Below are 18,678 nucleotides of genomic sequence, written 5' to 3' on the forward strand. Positions count from 1 at the left end.
TGTAAATGGTATATGTGGATGATTAGCATATAGGGTTTACATTTTATCTATTTCCCATTTTAAAATGTAAAAATAAATAGTAGCAATTTCTTGTCTCAAGTCTCTTAAATCTTCAACATAGTAAATAAGAAACTAAAGCAAGTCACACATAGAGGAGAAAAATATTTTTTTGTTGTTAGTGAAGCAAGGTAAATAATAAAAATAAAATTATCAAAATAAAATAAATAAATTGAGAACCCATTTGGCATGATCTTGGCTGGGGAACTTGTCAGTCTGCCTTTGCTGTATCGTAGCATTGTTTCCACTCAGAATTAGGTCATTCAACACTACCACTCCCCTGTACTTTTGCCTGCTTTGTCATTATTTTCCTTAACCTGTTATTTTCCACCATCTTAATGGTAAAGTATATTGAAGGACAAAGAATGTTCCTCCTTGTACCTTTATTATGATAGTTGGAAACTATCATAACATTTCATTCCTATGCTATTTTTACAGTATAAGAGCTAAAGCACTTGAATCAGATTAAAACCTGCCTCTTTATAGCTCTGTGCCCACAAATACACCTTAAATCTAGAGCTGACCTAGAAACCAAAAGTTTTTCAATTTTAAGTGTTATGCAAAAGGTTAGAAGCATTTAATTGAAGTTTATGGGCTATACAGAGAGCTTTAATCTAGATTACAACCGTGAACAGCATTTTATCTTAGACTAAGCCCTAGCCAGCAGATATTTAACGGGAAAAGCAATCATCCTATATCTTAAGCACAGAAAAAATACCAGCAACTGGAATCACAGAAGCACTAACTGAGGCTTCTCCTATAAAGGGAGCTTTGGTAGCACAGAGCCAGATTTTTAAAGTATATTAGCATATTGTGACTTCATGCACAATTTATGAAATTTAACGTTTTTGTTTTGGGTTCCACCCGTGGTGATAACTTACATGACTGTGGTTGAGTGTTTTATTCAGGGCGTTTTTGTTGTTCTTCTCTCAGTGGTTCTGATCACTCTCTTCATATTACTTTGTAGAGTGATCTGATGACATTAAAGAAAAAATTGGGAGTTGCCACAGTGACTCGTGTTGTCTTTATCTTGGTTTAATAGAGCAAAACTTTTAAGATACTTCCATTGAGAGATGACAAGGGAAAAACTTAAAAGAATCAGGAATTGTGTATGGCATCGATGTGTTTACTGAACTCCTTGAAAATAGTGACACTTCATGACATGCTTCCAAATTATTTTATGTATGCTGAGGAAAATAAATTAAAGAGAGAATATTCAAAGAGAACAAATTCAAGAGAGTCCTAATTATAAAATGCTCACAATTGTTGAATTAGAGGATAAGCAGTATGAAAACACAATTGAATTTTTGACCAATGCAGTTACTGTTGGGATCCAAACATGTTTAAGCAGTTCTTAAGAGAAAATAGTAATTCCTGAAAAAGAGAGATGATAGGATTTATGTTAATTATTCAAGATAAATATTGTCAAAGAAGACTAAATGGAAACTAATATTTATATGTGCATAAGACAACATATAATAACATGCTTAATCTTATAGATGCCAGAGTTGTCCAAAAGGATACTTTCATTAAAGTAGGAAAAGAAAAATGGACAAACCAAAAGATGAAGAGCAATGAGATCAGGGTTTGGGTCACAGCTCTGTCACCAACTAGTTATGTAACCTTGACTTCTCTGAGTATCAGTTTCCCCAGTGCTAATATCTTTTACTTTTGAGTTCTCTAAGAGTTAGCTCTATGTAGTTTTCATATCAACTATTTTATTTACTGTACTCACAATAGTCTGGTGAAGGAACAATATAAATATTCTATTGATATAGATAGATATCCTTGTTTAGAGATGAGAAAACTGAAGCTCAGACAGAGAATCAGCCCTGAGTCTCTCAGTGTAAAAGGTGAACAGTTAATATAGCTTAAATTAGAATTGAGCTCTTCTGATTCCTCGATCCAGGTTTCCATAGGTCCACATCACTCACCCTGCTTTCCTACTGATACAGGATGTGACTGTAACTAAGTAACTTATCATGGATCCGAACACCCAGCCTTGCCTTTTTGCCTAAAAAAAATCAGTTTTATCATTTGGTATTATGGATAACACAAACTTCACATTTTAGTATTCCATTTCCCTTTTTATGGCCTAACTCTTCTGAGGCAGTGACACAAAATGGGGAATCATCAGTGACCCAAATGCATCAAAGTCCTACAACTGCAGAACGTCACATCTGTCCCTAACAGGTGATCTAATTAGCTCAAATATCTTTTTAGGTATCTTCAACTTCTTATAAATTCAGGAATATCAAGAGTGGCAGATTATTTCTTATAGTGCCTTGTAACTATCAAAAATCTAATTATTACAGTCCTGGATAAACAAGTTTTTTTTTTTTCTAAAATATAATTACTCTTCCCTGCTGCCAGTACTGCATTTCTACTAGTAGGATTATAATTAACATTTCACTTTAAAAGCCATGTTGACATGGAATTTTTTAATTTAGGTTGGCCAGGTCTAAATATAGAACAAAATTTAAAACCCTCCTTTAAAATTCAACAACAAAGATAAGACATTGTGATAGATGTGACTACCTTGGTATTTCCCATGTGTTGGGCATCGTCATAGATTTGATATACAGTGTATAAAATCTTGTATAGATTTTATTTATAGTGTTCAGAACAACCTCAGAAGCTAGTTATTACCATCCAATTTAATAGATGAGGAAACTGTGAAACTTCTAAAAGTCAAGTAACTTGTTTATAATCATTAGCTAGTATCTGGCAGAGCCAAAATTCTAACATATGGGTCAGCTGGGCTCAGGACGGCTGTCCTCTCCATGAGGTCACTTAGGACTGTAGCCACCTTTGAATCATAATGGCTGAGCCTATACATGTCAACCTAGTTCAAAAACTGCCTTTTTGACTGGGAAGACCATCTAGGAATTTTGAAATATACATTTTGAAACACTTACGATAGAAATCTTAAAGCCAGAGGTCTTCAATTGTGTTCTTAGACTTCAAAGTGAATTTCTCCAAAGAAAAAGCGACATATAAATGGCTTTCAGGTGGATTTTTTTGTTCGTTTAATATTAATGTTTGAGGAAGAACATGAAATAAGGAGATAGAGATTAGAAACTAAATCCCAGTTTTAGCAGCTATATGACCTTGGTCACGTCACTTAGTTCAGTTAACCCTTTGTGGGGAGCTGGTTCTTTTTGAGAATCTGATGAACATTTTAAACCCCACTTGCAAACAAAATACACCTACACACTTATCTGTATACTGATTTCATAGAGTTCATGGACACACAATCTCTTTGCAAGCCCATTCTCCAATTTAGGGGCCCCTGACTTAATGTTGTTTGTTCTGGTTCTTCCTAAAATGAGAATGTATAAGACCCTTTCTGCTATTCTGAAAATTCTGGAGGTTGATTCTAAATCCATAGATATTTGGGGGGCTATATGAGGTTTCAAATCATAAATATGTTTATTCACTTCATCTCTGTAATGGATACCTTCCTATAAGGTCCTGTTATTTCTCAAGAACTTCTTTCCTATTAAAGCATCCTAGGCTCTTCTTGCTTCTGAAGAGCTTGTTTGGACAAGTTACTCTGCCTTGGTTTCCTCATCTGTGCAATAGAATTAATGATACCTACCTCATAGAATTATTAGGAGGATTTAATGAATTAATGAATGTAAAGCCTTTAGATGAGTATTTGGTTCAAAGAAAATGCCTAGTAAATATTGGGAACTATGAAAGTTATCATTGCTGTTATGAATTTTATTACTACTATGGATAGGTCCTTTTATCCACAGATGGAATTTCTTTTGTGTATGATCTATAGAAAAATTAATAATATCCAAATGAGAAAGCTGCATGTATCTGTGGCACTCTGTGAAGCAAAAGGAAATATTGGTGCTTGATAAATGGAAACCAGATCTATAATAGCATTACAGATTTCAACAAGGGGAAGAATGTGTTCTTTTAAATGGAAATCCAAAATATATCATCTGCTGTTTGATTTGCATAATAGGAGCAAACTTCCAACTGTAAATAATATAGATGATGTTACAACAACTTGATTATTTGTGATGGGCAATTTAGCACCTTAAAAATGGAAAGCAGCTCACAGAATCACCGCCTCTAAGATAAATCTAAATTTAAAAGTAAAGAGAAGAAACTACTGATATTCCTGTGTTGATTCGCCATTTGCCATTTGCCATTTGCTGCCACACATGTGCTCTGCGTTTAAGTCGTGTCTTAGCCTCTTCTGTATAGTGTTCAGTGGTAAATCTCTACAGATTCATTTAAAACAGCTGTCAGCACATGGTCACATTCTCCAGTTTCACATCTTATCCAGACTGTGAGTTACCTTTTTTGTTTTTTAAACAGGCCATATACTAATGACCTGATATAGTTTCAATAAGTAAAAAGAAACACAGGAAAATCAGTTAATACAACAATCTTGCCAACATTTTCTAATAAATGTTTAATTCTATTATAGTGAATATAAATGTTCCATATGAAGCACTAACATTAAAAAATTAAAATTGCTTTCCTCAGTAAAGAATTCCTTTAATAGCTGTCATGTGATATTTCCCACACCGACTCAGTAAATATGATTCCTTTTCCTCCCTCTTGGTTCATTCGCTCTCTGATTCTCTCTCTCTCCTCTCTCCCCCAACCCCAGACATGAATGACTAATCTGTGGGCACCTGGTATTTGTTTTATTTTGCCCTCGAAATTCTATTTAAACTACTGAAGGAAGTTGGTTAGAATATATACCTCATCTTAAAATTAAAATTTAAAGCAAAACAAAACAAAAAAACTTGTCTAAATCTCATCCCATTATTGGTTGAGTTCATTTTTCTCACAATGTTCAGAACATCAATCACTGAGCTCAATTTCTTTAACATTTTCAGTCTTTTAGTTTTCAAGTTAATTACTTACAAGCATGACAAAGTTTAATCCTTTTATTGTAGAGTGATCCTTTTTTTAATAAATAAAGGCATCTCTCTTTTTGAGGAACAGTGCACAGTCAAATTTTTATAGCTTAATTTGTCTTAAATTGAAAGCTAGATGGGATTTCACCTTTGGAAACTTGGAACAATTGCACAGGGTGCTTGCAGCCTTCGTAAAGACTAATTAGAGCTATTTAAATAGCGTCTCTCTCCTGCATGCAGCAGAGCAAGTGGTGTGGGGATCTGTTATTCCCCAGCTCCTACCTCAGCCTGCACCTGTGGTGTTTCTTACCTAGAAAAGAGAAAACATTTTTAGGGGATGGCTGGTTGTGTTGGTTTTTTCCTTTACTCCTGTTCCCAGGAAGCTAATCAAAGAGTAATTCAGAAAGCTCTGTGAGTTTATTTTTATCTCCGTTGTCTTTTGTTCAGTTATTGGGGTTTTCTTTTCATTTCTATTGTATATCTATGCAGAATGTGCTAATGAATCTATACACTTCATTGCTCTGACGCTGTAGAGAAACCTACGTCATCTGTGGAATGGCTCTGTTTTTAGACTATAGGCACAGGTTGTACATGGCTGGGAAGTTAAAAAAATAATTATTTTTGTCCTCTCCATTAATTTTTTTAATATAGGAATTGGGAAGGGGCCTTCCAGATTTGGAATTACTTTTTGTCAGTATTTAGGAATGGGTAGGCTTATTTCATTTCTGTTTATCACATCGATCATAGGAATAACTAGCGTCCACTGGTGTTTCAGACATTTCAAATGCATTGACTCATTTAATGCTCGTAGGGTGTTAGGTAAGGATGTTACGAAAGTGCCGCTCATATATTAGAATATATATGAGGAGACTGGTGCTCTGAGAGTCTCGTACAGACAGAGCTCCTGTCATACTTTGCATTTGATTTTGACTACTTTATTGCTGAATAAAGCCCTATAATAATTGCGTCCTTATTAATATAAGCTAAGTAGATCAAAACTCTGTGACTTGGCTGAACCAGGCATGCTGCAGTGGCCCGAACTCTGCTTTATTTCAGGGCCAAGTGCCCCCTAACTAGAAATGAGTCCCCTCAGTCACAAGTGCTGATAAGTCCCCAAAACCTGTAGCTAATCTTACAATGCATTCAAAGACAGTCCAATGGCCCACATCCTTCTCTGCAGCCACTGTCATAACCCAGCCTCCTCAGCAGTGCTGAGGAATAGAAAACCGAAGAGAGGAGGACACAGAACATTGAGAGGGTGGAGGCTAGGTTCACAAACTCTTTGAAAGTTATCCATTCCCCCATTAACTCACTGTGGTGACGAGCTGCAGTGCCCACAAAACAAGGCAGTCTTCTAAAAAAATCTGTCCTGCATACGGGAGAAACATGGACGGTCATTTGCCAAACTGCAGTCACATCCGGGGAGACTTTGGCAGATAAATATCCTGCGCCTTTGCAAGAAGCGTTTGTTTTTTCTGGTATGTTGCAAAGAGAGTCCTTCATTTTGCTAGTTCTGATGTAGCTGCGGGTGGCTGCCATGGTGTAAGTGAAGGAGAAAGAAGGCCTGTGTCCCTTGAAATTAAATAAATTTACTAGTAAATTTACTGGATTTTGTTTTTCTATTTTCTGTTCTCTAGTTTTGCCGGTGTCAGCAAACAAAGTAAACATTTTTCCTGCATTGTGGGTTATAAAAATTACAATCTAGGTATTAACTGGCAATTAGTTGTTGTTAGAGTTTTTCTTTTTATTTGTGTATTGAAGTGGTGGAGGAGACATTATTTACTAAATAAAAGGTAACTTTTGTGCTCTCGTGGGTCTTGAGTACTTCTGTCTTACTACAAGGAATAAACTGGTTTACCAAAAAAAAACAATTTCTTTTTGACACAAGCTTCACAGAGGATTTGTAGAGTGAAAGGAAATAAACGTACTGGAGTTCTGATGCCACACTGTGAGTTGGAACAGTCTGCCGGTGAGCTGAAGGTCTGTGTCCAGCTCTGTATTGCTGTAGTAGTTTGTCCTCTGGAGCCACGGATGGCATTCTGCCTTCACTCCAATGCTGCCTCTTACCCATTCTCACTTCCACAAGTCAAGGAAAGCTGCTTTATCTGAATAGACTGTGTCCTAGCCCAGTCCTACCACCTCCTCTTGTTTTTTAATTTATTTTTTCTCATCAAGATTTGAAGTATCAGTCACACCAAAAAAATCTCATCTCAGCACATCAGAGGTAGAAGTGATAGGAATCAGCTTGAACGATCATCAGAGCATGTTCCTACCTAATCTGAAAGCCACAAAGCCATTATTTTTCTTAAAATAACTTCACAGAGATTTCCAAATCCAAGAAGGTTAAGAATACCACAGAGAGACATCTTATTGTAGAACTCAAAGAGACTTGAGGGAATCAATTTGTCCAGCACACCTTGTTTAGCAGATAAGAAATCAGAGGTCTGGACAAGTTGAACAGCTTGTCAAAGAGCAACCTACCAGCAGCCCTAGACCGGAGTTCCGGTTTCCTGGTCCATTTCTCTAAAGTCTTAGCATGTGTTTAGTATTGTTCCAAGAGGCACATATGACCTACCCTCTAGTGTGGAGTGACACAAAGTACACAGTTAGCCCTGATGATTACTGAATTTCACATTGATAAAACAATTCATGTACTATTTTGGGTCCTGCTTTTCTCACTTAGCATCAGAGCATAAGGCTTCCATTATTAAAATTTTATAATTATAAACACCTCTTGACAAGAGAAATCTTTTCAAATCAAATTATCTGAAAAATCGAATGCAAAGCAAATTGTTTATTATTTTCTTTAACTAGACCCACATGACCCAATTAGTTCTCATCAAATTAACAAGGGGGAAAAAAAGTTTATTTTAACCCAGTCATGACAAAACAGCTCAGATAGTATATTCTTTGACATTTCAACATGCACTCAAGGTTTCACAGCATTTCTCAGTATGAGTTAATTATTCATCACAAATATTCTTTCAAACAGAGTAGCTTCACCTTTGCAAAAATTCCTCTCCTTCTGTTAATATTAAAATACATGGGGGAGCGTCATTCTGAAGCCCTAAAGTGCTAATCCCATGCTTAAATGAAGACAAATGGCATTGCCCCTGTGTGTTGAACTCATGATAAGTTCTCAAAGTTTTTCAGACAGAAAAAACAGGAGAGCCCAAAGTTCACGCCCAGGCTTATTTTTGCACTGAAAGCTATAACTAGCAATCCTCGGCGAATAAAATGAAAGGCTAAAGCTGACCCAACGCTGTTTGAAGAGCTGTTTGCTATGGCTTGCTGTGCGTGAAGAACACAGAAGCATAGTTCTACCCATCATTCACCTCATCACAATATCTGTTCGTCTTAAAGGCTTGAGTTTTTAGCTCCGAGTTCCGTTTGCCCAAAACACAAAGACAGTGTAAAGCATGTAAGTGATATTTTTAAGCACCACAAGAAGTAACAGTCCATTAACTTATGAAATAGACTATAACACAGGAATGGGGAAATCCTGTGCGGTATAATATAAAGTGACGATCTAGCCTCAGTTTTCTCACTTATGAGGTTGGAATGATCAACAATTATTATTGGTGTTGGAACCATTTACATGACTATTATTAATTGGAGAATACACATGAAACAGTACATAGGAAATCATGAAAACTTGCTTTTGTAAGTGTAGTAAAGCCATGGATATCTGGGGGAGAGCAAGTTTTAGATCTAAGCTGTTTTTCTTGGACAATGACATTAAGACTAGTTGTCCAAGAGACAATGGCTACAGCAGGACCAATCCTAAGGTTTTGCCTATGATGAGCTTCAGACATCTTTTTCATGCTCTTGTTACTTTAATAATTCCTCTCCCCCTTAAAAAAAAAAGGGGGGGCAAGGCATCATTGCCACAATTTTGGACAAAAGTCTCCTTGACTCCAAGAAATAAAAGCAATCAGCTAATTTATAGTAATTCTATATTCTTTCAGTTCTGCATTTTAAGTTAGATCTCTATTCATCGTAGCCCCAGAAGAATTCAATTAATTTTCACACACTTGTTTTGGAATAGTAGTGCACACTGATTAGTGTTGCATTAGCTGAAAGCTGGAATAGTATGTTTTGTTCATTGGAGTTGGTTGAAAAATCGTTCTAAATATGTCACATTGAAAATTGAGTTCTCATCTACTTGAAATACATGGTTCTTTAGGTTTAGCTTCTAATCTGGGTTAATATTTCTTAGAAGGGCAAGCCACCACCATTTCTCAGATCTTTTCTCGTTCATCTTTCTACACAGCTTGTTATGTTGGGTTTTATGAATACAGGACACATTAGGTCTTAGAGCTTCTAGAGAACATAGCCATCTCTCACATCTCCACGTTGCAAAAGACATGTGAGAGAACTTACTGGAAGTGCCTTTTTTGCCAGAGTGTGTCAAGGGATTTGCCAGAAGACTTTTATTCCAGGTACTACCTCCTTACAAATGTCAAAATAGAAGAGAAGCCTCACACTATTTTTAGGATGTAAACAGTAGCCTAACAATTAGCTCTCCTAGGTATTGAATTATTGTTTTCAATTCTCTCCTTTTCAGAATATCAAGTCCCAAATTCTTAAAGCATTTGGTGATAGAATATGGATCCCAGGTGCCTAACAGTTTTCAGGCAGAGTTTCTGTATTTTTATCCCTGGAAAATGTAGCCATTATTCAGTATCAACCTATTCCCCCTAAAATATAATAACAATTTATTGTTGGAACTTGAGCAGTATGTCAAAAGACAATTCATTACATAATAACTGGCTAAAATTTATGCAAGAATGTAGGATAGGTCTGATTCCCCTCCTATAGATGTGAGTCTACATCCAGCTCCTCTATCCTCAGATGCATTGTTCAGACACATTTGTTATCCTTGATAAGGGGAAATGGCGTAGCGCCCAGCTGATGCATTTTCTGAGTCATTAAACCGGATTTCTCCATTTTTGAGTTGTCTTGGAAAAAAAGTTTTCTGTATTTTGGTAGCTGAGTGAGGCCCTTAGCCAGAATCCTTTCTACCAATTCTTTAATGTTAACTGCTAAATTAAATTATTTAAAGTGGGCTTTTCCTGTGTTATAAAATAGACTCATTATTGGCTCAGAACCAAATCCTGTGGACATGTAGATGTGCATGCTTCCCAGCGGCTGTAACCTGAGGACTTTATTTAAACTCTCCTTTGAATCTACAGTAATTTGGTGTCAGGGAGGAATAGGATCTTTATCAACAAAGGGCTGCCAGAACCCCAACTGCTTCTTGAGTAGCTGTAATAGATGAATAATGTTACAACCAACCGTGCATTTCAGTTTTTGCTCAAAAGGCTTTTCACGAATGCTGGTGGTATCCCATATCCACGTGTTCATCTTGGAGCCCAGTCGTTTCCATCTGACTTTCATTACTTTTCTTGAGAGGATCAGTTTTACAACTGGAATCAGAAAAGCAGTCAAACTAATTGCAAGTGGCAATCAATGAAATAGAGTAATCTTAGCTTGGGAACATACGTTCCATTATAAAGAAAATATTCTTTTTTTTTTAATGAATCCAAGACTCATATTTTCCCAGAGTAAGAAGGGACCATGTACAGGTTCTAGTGCTACCTCCCATATCATGCTAATGTGCCTATAAAGTGCTTGTTCCCCTTCAGGGATGGGCAACTCATTACCTCTGGAGGAAATCTATCCCCTTTCTGATTCTGACCATTTGAAAATGCTTTATTTTACTGGAGATTAAATTCGTGTCTCTGTAGTTATATCCTTCAGAACTGAAAGACCTGGGTCTCAACGCAGTAAACCTCAACCTCTCTTTGGACACGTAGGGGTAGCTCTTATCTCCAACCCCTATCTTTCTGCCAGGTTATAATTTGTATTCCTTTCTCATATGGAATAGCTTTGATTTCCTTAATCATTCCGGCCACTCTTCTTGGAAGAAGCTCAAACCTCCCTATATCCCTTTTAAAGGCGGTGTGCTGCAGGAAAATTAGACTTTTAATCAGAATATCTGTATTACATTACAGCTCTGCTATTTATTAAATGTTGGAACTGGGGCAAATTATTTACCCTTTTTGTCACCAGGGATAACAAAGGTGAATAAAAAAGATGTGGTCTAGAGGCACATAAAACAAACAGTAAACAAATTAACAAACAATTAAATATGTAATTACAATGTGTAATAAGTCATATAAAGAGTTGCCAAGGGAGTTCTGAGGTCCCAGGGTATCAAGGGCAGCCTTCTGAGATAGAGGCTGAGAGTTTTCCCATGAGAAGGAGGCAGAGAATGTGTTGTGATGGTGCTAAACTAGGACAGCAGTGTTTTCTAACAAAGCCAGCATCTAGAAGCAGGCCAGAGTCTAGGGTTTAGAAGGCAAGGAGGTGAGTGGGACAAGATGAGTCTGGAGAAGTGCAGAGCTTTGTAGCCATTGTTGAGAGTTTGGACTTTCTTTATAAAGTATAAGGGGAAGCCACTGTTGCGTTTGAAGACATTGCAGCGTCTGAAATATATTTTTAAAAATTGCTCTCATGCTAGATAGAGAACAGACTGCAAAGGACAAAAGTAGAAGTGGGACAACCAACTAGGAGGCAGTTGTCATAATCCAAGGAGAGATTCGTGTGATACAATAACCTGTTGAGGTTTAAACAAGAAGCAGTACCCTACAGAGGTTAAGACAGACGTAGCAGACTGCCCGCCTATAATTAAACCAGACTCCACCAACTTCAGCAAGATTTTGAATCTCTGTGCACCTCAGTTTCCACCTCTGTGAAAGGAAGATCATGACAGAACTTCATAGACTTGCTGTGAGGATTACAACAGTTTATATATGAGTTCCCTCTTAGCTAAATCTGGAAAGACTTTTTCGCTGTTAGGACATGTTCCACCCTATATTGCATTTTCAGACTCAGGCATTATTTTATTTGGTTTTTGTCTGGGAACAAAGAAGAGAATGAGTGCGGAAAGTGACCAGGTAATTGTTTATCTTCCTTTGCAAGCTATATGCTGCTGACGCAATGGAGGAAACAGACAGCATGTGAGAGAAAAGGCATTCTATGGACAATCTGTTGTGTTTTTCTTTCTTTGGAATCCACCTTGTCATATTACAAAGATCGAACACCTCAAACGTTGCATTTGTTTAATGTGATGATCCCAATAAGATCTGTACTTAATCTTGTTTAAAACCCAAACTTTAATATAGTGTGACTCCTCTAGCGTAGTGTGAAACAATAGTATAACATTGTCATCAGGCCGTGTCCCAAGCTGTTTCCTCTTGTGACATATTCACCTCGTTGATTAACACTCCTTGTTTTACAGGCATTCCAGGAAGTGACTATGTGAATGCCAACTACATAGATGGCTACAGGAAACAAAATGCCTATATTGCAACGCAGGGATCTCTCCCCGAAACATTCGGGGATTTTTGGAGAATGATATGGGAACAACGGAGTGCCACAGTTGTGATGATGACAAAACTAGAAGAACGATCCAGGGTAAGGATGGATATCTACCTTCTCCCTCTTAAAATCCTCCCTCAGGTAGTTCCTGTGTTGCATGTTTTATTCTGGTCAGAATCTAACCTTTCTTTAAGCTCTGACTTTGTAACAGACACTAATTATGAATGAGCATCAACAGCTTAGATTAAACCATTCTTTAACATTCTTTTGAATCTTTCAGAAAGGAATTCTCTCATGTTACAATGTGTGTGATCGCTAAAAGAAAAAAAAATTAGCATTCCAAGAAGTAGACACCTCGTTTAGAGAAAATAAATACTAAGTTGGACATCTTTATAAAATCTACATTGAACAAGAACAGACTTTGGGGGATAATCCCACCAATATGTACTTCCCAGTATTTTCAGCTTTTTCTTTCTCATAATCTGCAGTGTGAAATTTAAAATTCTGTGAACGAGACTCTTTTTAAAAATTATTCAAATTAGGATAAATTAAGTCAGGACAGCCAAAAACAATGATGTCGGTTAATACACGGCTGAGAAAACACATAAATGTGTAGAGGGTATTTTGTTACTTTAGCCTTCTCCAAAATGAATAGGTTTTAATAATGGAGTCATTGCTTAGTAAGGTCCAAGAAAGGAGTTTTATTCATCATATGGGTCCAGTATTATGGAGCATGGCACATTAGTTAAATGCTCTTGATTTGCAAAACTAGAACATAATGGGCAAGCAGTATGCCTTATTCCCAAGTGAGTATGCAAATATTGTAGCCATCTGATGAAAATCAATCTGTAACCTTGAGAATTTAAGGAACAAGTATCTGACAAATTACTGAAGACAGCACATACTATCACTGAAGAGGGGGGCATTCGAGGCAGAGTTTGAAACCACTGGTGAGAGGGCTCTTTCATTAGGGTCACAGTTTTCTCAAAAAGGATATTTAGAGGAAGCCAAAGCCCAACTCCCCATTTGTTGTGTGACAGTTGAGGTTTTTTTTTAATGTTCTTCTAAGCTCGATGCGTGGCAGTGTCTCTTAGCCCCAGTGTGTATATGAGAGCAAAGTTAAAAGCTGCCCAGGAGGTTCATAAGGGAAAAGCTCAGACGTAGGAAAATATAAAAAAGTCCCAGCTATTACCTTACAGGGGGAAATCAAATGATATACCAACTGGTTTAGCTAACCTAAAAAGCAATCAGATCTTTTCAAAACGTGAATTCTACAGAAACATTGAAATGTTGTCAGAAATGAATTTAGAAAAAAACTTCTATGACTGTGAAGACGTGTCTGTTATACTTTACCTGCAAATGCCATTCAAAAGATGTAACTAGATCCATTATTGACTTGTACTCAGGGTAACCCCTATATATCAAGCTCTTTCTTTAAAAACAACCTCCTCCCAAATGATTATTGGATATAATCGTTAATAATTATAACAATGCCTAACATATATTGGATACGCTGATATTTTATAACAACCCATGAGATCAACACTAGTATGATTTCCACTTCATATAGCTATGAGTAGAATAAGGCCAGGACATTCCATAAGGTCACCCAGGCACATTCAGATACCAAGGTCAGAGTGAGGAACTGAAGACAGTCTTGTCTCCACAGCACACATGCTTACCCAGCAGGCCATACTGCCTGTTAACACTTCTGTGAAGTAGAGACAGCTGAACTATTATATTACAGCACACATGTAAATCCAAGCTACCTGGACTGCTCTGCCTGGAGATACCGGCTGGTAACAAGCAGTCATTTGAAGAAGCTGTTTTCAGTAAAACACACATTTTTATCTTGACACTGCAGGCCTTCATTAAACCATGCACAGAAACTTGTTTTGAAATAACCAAATGAAATTCTGCCCCTTTTCTCCCTAATTGCTTCTAATAATAAAGTTAGTTCTGACTGGCCCCACTGCCAGTGCAACATCTGATGGCAATGAGCAGTGCTTGGAGGAAGGCATTGTGACTTAAATACCTACAGTTTATCTTTATGTTGCAGGCTACTTTTTTTTTTCCCCCACCTCAAACAGAGAAACTTATTTGGAAGTTACTAAATGAACCTCTGTTTGCTCCATTCATTAATTACTCTTTGCTCTTGCAAGTTAGCTTTCTCCATTGTTAAATGACCTGAGGAGGCCAATTAAAGTGCTGTCTTGTGATTTTTATTCTGTGGTGGTTCAGCCTATACCCAAACTTATGATGACCTGCATAAGCCGATACTGGGAAATCTCAACCATCATCAACCTGACCATACAAATGAGCCCTGCCCCCCAAAGGCCCAAAAGCCCTTTGTTCCCCAGTCTAGAACACTTGAGAATAAATGACGAAGTGCCCCACAGAGATCTGACAAAGCACCGGTCCTCCAAATTATCTCATCCACCATTTATCTTCACATCCTCCCACCTCACGTTCCCCCCATCCACTTACTCTTTCCCCCGAAGTCCCAGGGAGGAAGCGGAAGGCATTCCTGGATTCTCAAAACAAGAATATAGATTGAATTTCACTTTAAAAACAGTGTTTTATAACAGTAGTTAGTTGTTGCTGAAATATATAGCTCCATACGTGGGGAACTTTGTGGATTATGTGGGCTGACCCAGGGACTCAATGAATTCTCAGTTCCCAGCAGCCAGCTTTAAAGTAGACATATGCACTATCCTGGCTTTACTTAGAAACTGCCTGTAGTCTCTCTCAGAAAGGGAGGAGGTCCAGGTAATTTAAACAAATCACCTCTCCAAGGACGGAAGCTTGAAACTGCATTATTTTGATGAAGGTTCAGGTTCCTGAAATAATATTCATCCCCTTGGCTTATTAAAAAAAAAAAAGGCATCGTGTATGTGTGTGGGTGTATATAAACACTTCTATTTATTACAGATAGGCAGGAATACCTGTTAACTGGAATGGGAAAGAGAGAAGAGGAGGAAAGGGGAAGAGAAGACAGCATGTTAACACAGAACTGCCTAGGGATACCACCATCAAAGGAAACTACCTGACATAGTTCCAGGAAGGGGTACCTTGCAGTCAAATGTCTGTGTTTAGATCCTGACTGCAGTGCACACGAGCTGTGAGACACTGAGCAAGCCGCTAGACTCCTCGAAGTCTCCTTTCTCCTTTTTGGATTACATGATAGGGTTATTGTGGGTACTGCCTGAGATACAAGGTGGCTCAGTGAGTCTCTACTATTATTTTTTGTTTGAGATAGAGAAGTTGGAGGCGTTACCATTATAACTTTAGTCCCCCTAAATCTGGCTTCCAAATAATTCAATTTTTGTTCCCAGATGAAATGAGTTTGTTTCTCTGTGGCTGACGATGAATCCTGACCAAACTCAGGAGAGTCACTGCACATGGTGAATTCCGCCCGCTGTTCCCAGGATAGTACAGCCATGCATCCTAGTCGAGAGGAGAGGGTAGCTCAGAACATGGGGTTCTTCTGCACTTGCCTTTGGCAGAATCTCCAGAATGGAGACCCTGACACAGGGAATGTGTCAGTCTGCGAAAAGACCATAATAGAGCATTCTGGCTGCTATTTTCACATATCTTAAAGCAATACAGTATGAAAATAGCAAGTAATATCAACATGAATTCATGTGGTAACAATTATCACTAAATATAATATATTCTTGACACCACATTTCCTTTTGGTTCAATTTTTCATTCTCCTTCGCCATTCTTGTTTATTTGGTGATGCTAGGGCATTCTCCCCTTGCAACCTGCCTCCTGTGTTTTGCAGTCCTCTGCTGTGCTGAGGCTTACTCTCACCTTATTGCTGTGGTTGATACAGCAGCAGGGCTTGTAACCTTTGCTGAGTTAGAACAGTTCACTCAAGCAAGAGGATACTGGGTTTGTTAGCGTGTGTTAGACATGTCACTGGTCTTTTGTTAGAGAATTGACCATTCTTAGCATTTGGAGGACTAAAGAAGCCCTTTCCAAGTGTGAGGTATGGCTTAGGGCTTAAGGTGGCCATTTGAAAACTTAAGTTCTTTGATTTTTCAAATACCATCACTCTCCCTCAAAGGTGGCTTTGAAAGAATCCCAAACAAATCAGGAGACTACTTGCACGGTGTGTACATGCATTTATCAACCCTGAAGAGAAGATGTGTAAGTTGACTATTTCCTGTGAGTTTCATTAGGATATATATTTTTTAAAAAGTGTATACACACACACACACACACACAAAGCTAAAACCTGGAGATTTTGAAGGCAAAGTTTGATTGCTGCCTGAAAAGGCACAGATCAATTTAAAGCCTTGTATACCGTGTGACATGAAATACGGTTAGTTGGTTTTATTCCACAGTTTCCATCTTTTTTGCCAAATCCTCTCAAGTTCTGCGTAGTTCATTGATTCTGCAGCGAGTCATTCTTGTGCCCCAGAATGTGGTCTCTAATTGTTTCCATGTTTCATAACATGCCAATAAGCACATGAATTGGTTTGGGCAACCACATGGAGGGCAGGAAAAGTTCGGAAAAAATGAAGCACTGGTAGGAGAGTAAAATGTATACAGCTGGGATTTCCACTCCTAGGGTGTTATTTGCGGGCAGCTGGGACACATGGTTGGCAAGCGTTGCTTGAGGAATTGGAGTCTCCGAGGTAGGAGCTGCCAAGGTGATTGCTGGCCCAGGAAGCTCTATTATTTAGTGGGTGATTTTTCACTTTTTTTTCTTCCTTTATCTATGTGCTTTTGGCTGTTTCTCTTCTACTTTGTTTCCCATCATGAGGTACACAAGACAGAGGGAATATGTACACCTATGGCTGACAAATTTTTGAGCAGCCTTGATTAATGTTAGGAGGTGAAATGACTTCGCCGAGGTTAAGGGATATTTGGCTTTCACTTGTCCTCCCAGCCTACCTTCAGTCTGTTCCTGTAGCTGACACTTCCTGTCTTGCAAGCTTTATAGTGGGAGTTGATGCACTTAAAGAGCTAGTGTTGTGGTGGTCCTTAGTGCTATAAATGTCACGGATGGGAGTGAAATTTTGACACCCAAAAAATGGGACACGGTTTGAACTGTCATCCAATGTGGATCACATTGATTAGAAGTAAAAGCGTAGAATTAGAAGTGAAGAAGTCTATACTTGGTTTCCAAACTCTCTAGATCCCATTTTCTGTTCCCAAATAGAGAACCAGGCAGCCTGGTTGATAGCATCCCTTACTAGAGCAGATCAAATGTTTTGTGCATCATGACTTACCGTAGGCCAGGAACAGGAAAATCCCTGCTCCAGTGAATTTGGTTGTTTGTACTAATGAATGGAGGTTAGATGCTGTCGAGGCCAAAGGGATCAGGCTGGCATTAACTACACTATGTTAATAGTTTAGGGAGTTGAACTTGACGCTTGGCCAGTGGAGCACATCTGACCTAAAGACCACTCACTCTTCCTATGTCCTCTCCATTCCTTGAATGTCACCGTGTAGTAAATTTACCCCAATAGAGAGTGACGGTGAGATGGAGACATATTCCCACTTGCTTCTGTGGCTGCCAGGTAAAAAGCAGTGAAAAAGGAGATTCTGATCAAACGTTTTCTTGTTTTTCTGTAAAACAAATCTTGAGATTCTTTTCAGATGGTGAGGTCCTTTGGGGTTAAAAGTTGGCAGGATCCCGCTGAAGATTATAAATGGCAGTGTTATTGTTTTCATTGCTGTTATCGGGTTTGGGAGGCCCAGCCTTGGCCAGTGGCAGACTAATTCTTGGCCCCTCTGGTTTGTCAAGGTTCGGTAAGTTTAATGGAGAGCAAATGCTTTCCAAATGCCAGGTCTGTGTCCTTTTCCAAATAGAACTGGAAGCGCCGAAGGCCGTGAACATTTAATTTCTCACACTGCAGCCTAAAGCACTGCCTATCTTGGGCAACAGAAACTGCTTTTTCCTTAAGCAACTGTAGGGACGGCAGCACAGAGATTGCCTTTGGCGTCTGCATGATGCATGGGATTGTTTTTGAAAAGTGGTGGATACTTAATGTATATAGGACACTGGCAACAAAAAGAATGATACTCCTGTTGGCAACCTAAAGGATGTTTGGGTCCTTATCTAGCAAGTTCCACACTCTTGGTTTTCTCTTGTCAACAGACACAGTGTCAGATAAAAGAGAAAGAATCCCGCCACTTTCTTACTGTTTATTTGCTTCCTGGATTTTCTACCTTATTTCCCCATCCCACCTCCTCTGTTTAGAATAGCAGCCTACAGATTCTGGCTCAAAACATTCCTATTCCATTGAATTAGAGGCAACACAGACCAAGGAACAAACTGGCCTCGGAGGGGGAAACGCAGCTTTGTTTCCAGTGACATTATGCAAAGCCG

At 38.3% G+C, this 18,678-nt stretch overlaps 1 protein-coding gene across 1 annotated transcript in view; it reads left to right on the top strand.

Moving 5' to 3' along the window:
- PTPRD (protein tyrosine phosphatase receptor type D) overlaps nucleotides 1-18,678 on the top strand; it is a 397,884-nt gene that overhangs the window by 327,195 nt on the left and 52,011 nt on the right. Inside the window, exon 28 of the mRNA XM_057723096.1 lies at nucleotides 12,253-12,428. Within this exon, the coding sequence (XP_057579079.1) occupies nucleotides 12,253-12,428 (176 nt within the window). The remainder of the gene's footprint in view (nucleotides 1-12,252; nucleotides 12,429-18,678) is intronic.

This window comes from Hippopotamus amphibius, chromosome 2 (assembly GCF_030028045.1).
Source record: "Hippopotamus amphibius kiboko isolate mHipAmp2 chromosome 2, mHipAmp2.hap2, whole genome shotgun sequence".
Classification (NCBI taxonomy): domain Eukaryota; kingdom Metazoa; phylum Chordata; class Mammalia; order Artiodactyla; family Hippopotamidae; genus Hippopotamus; species Hippopotamus amphibius.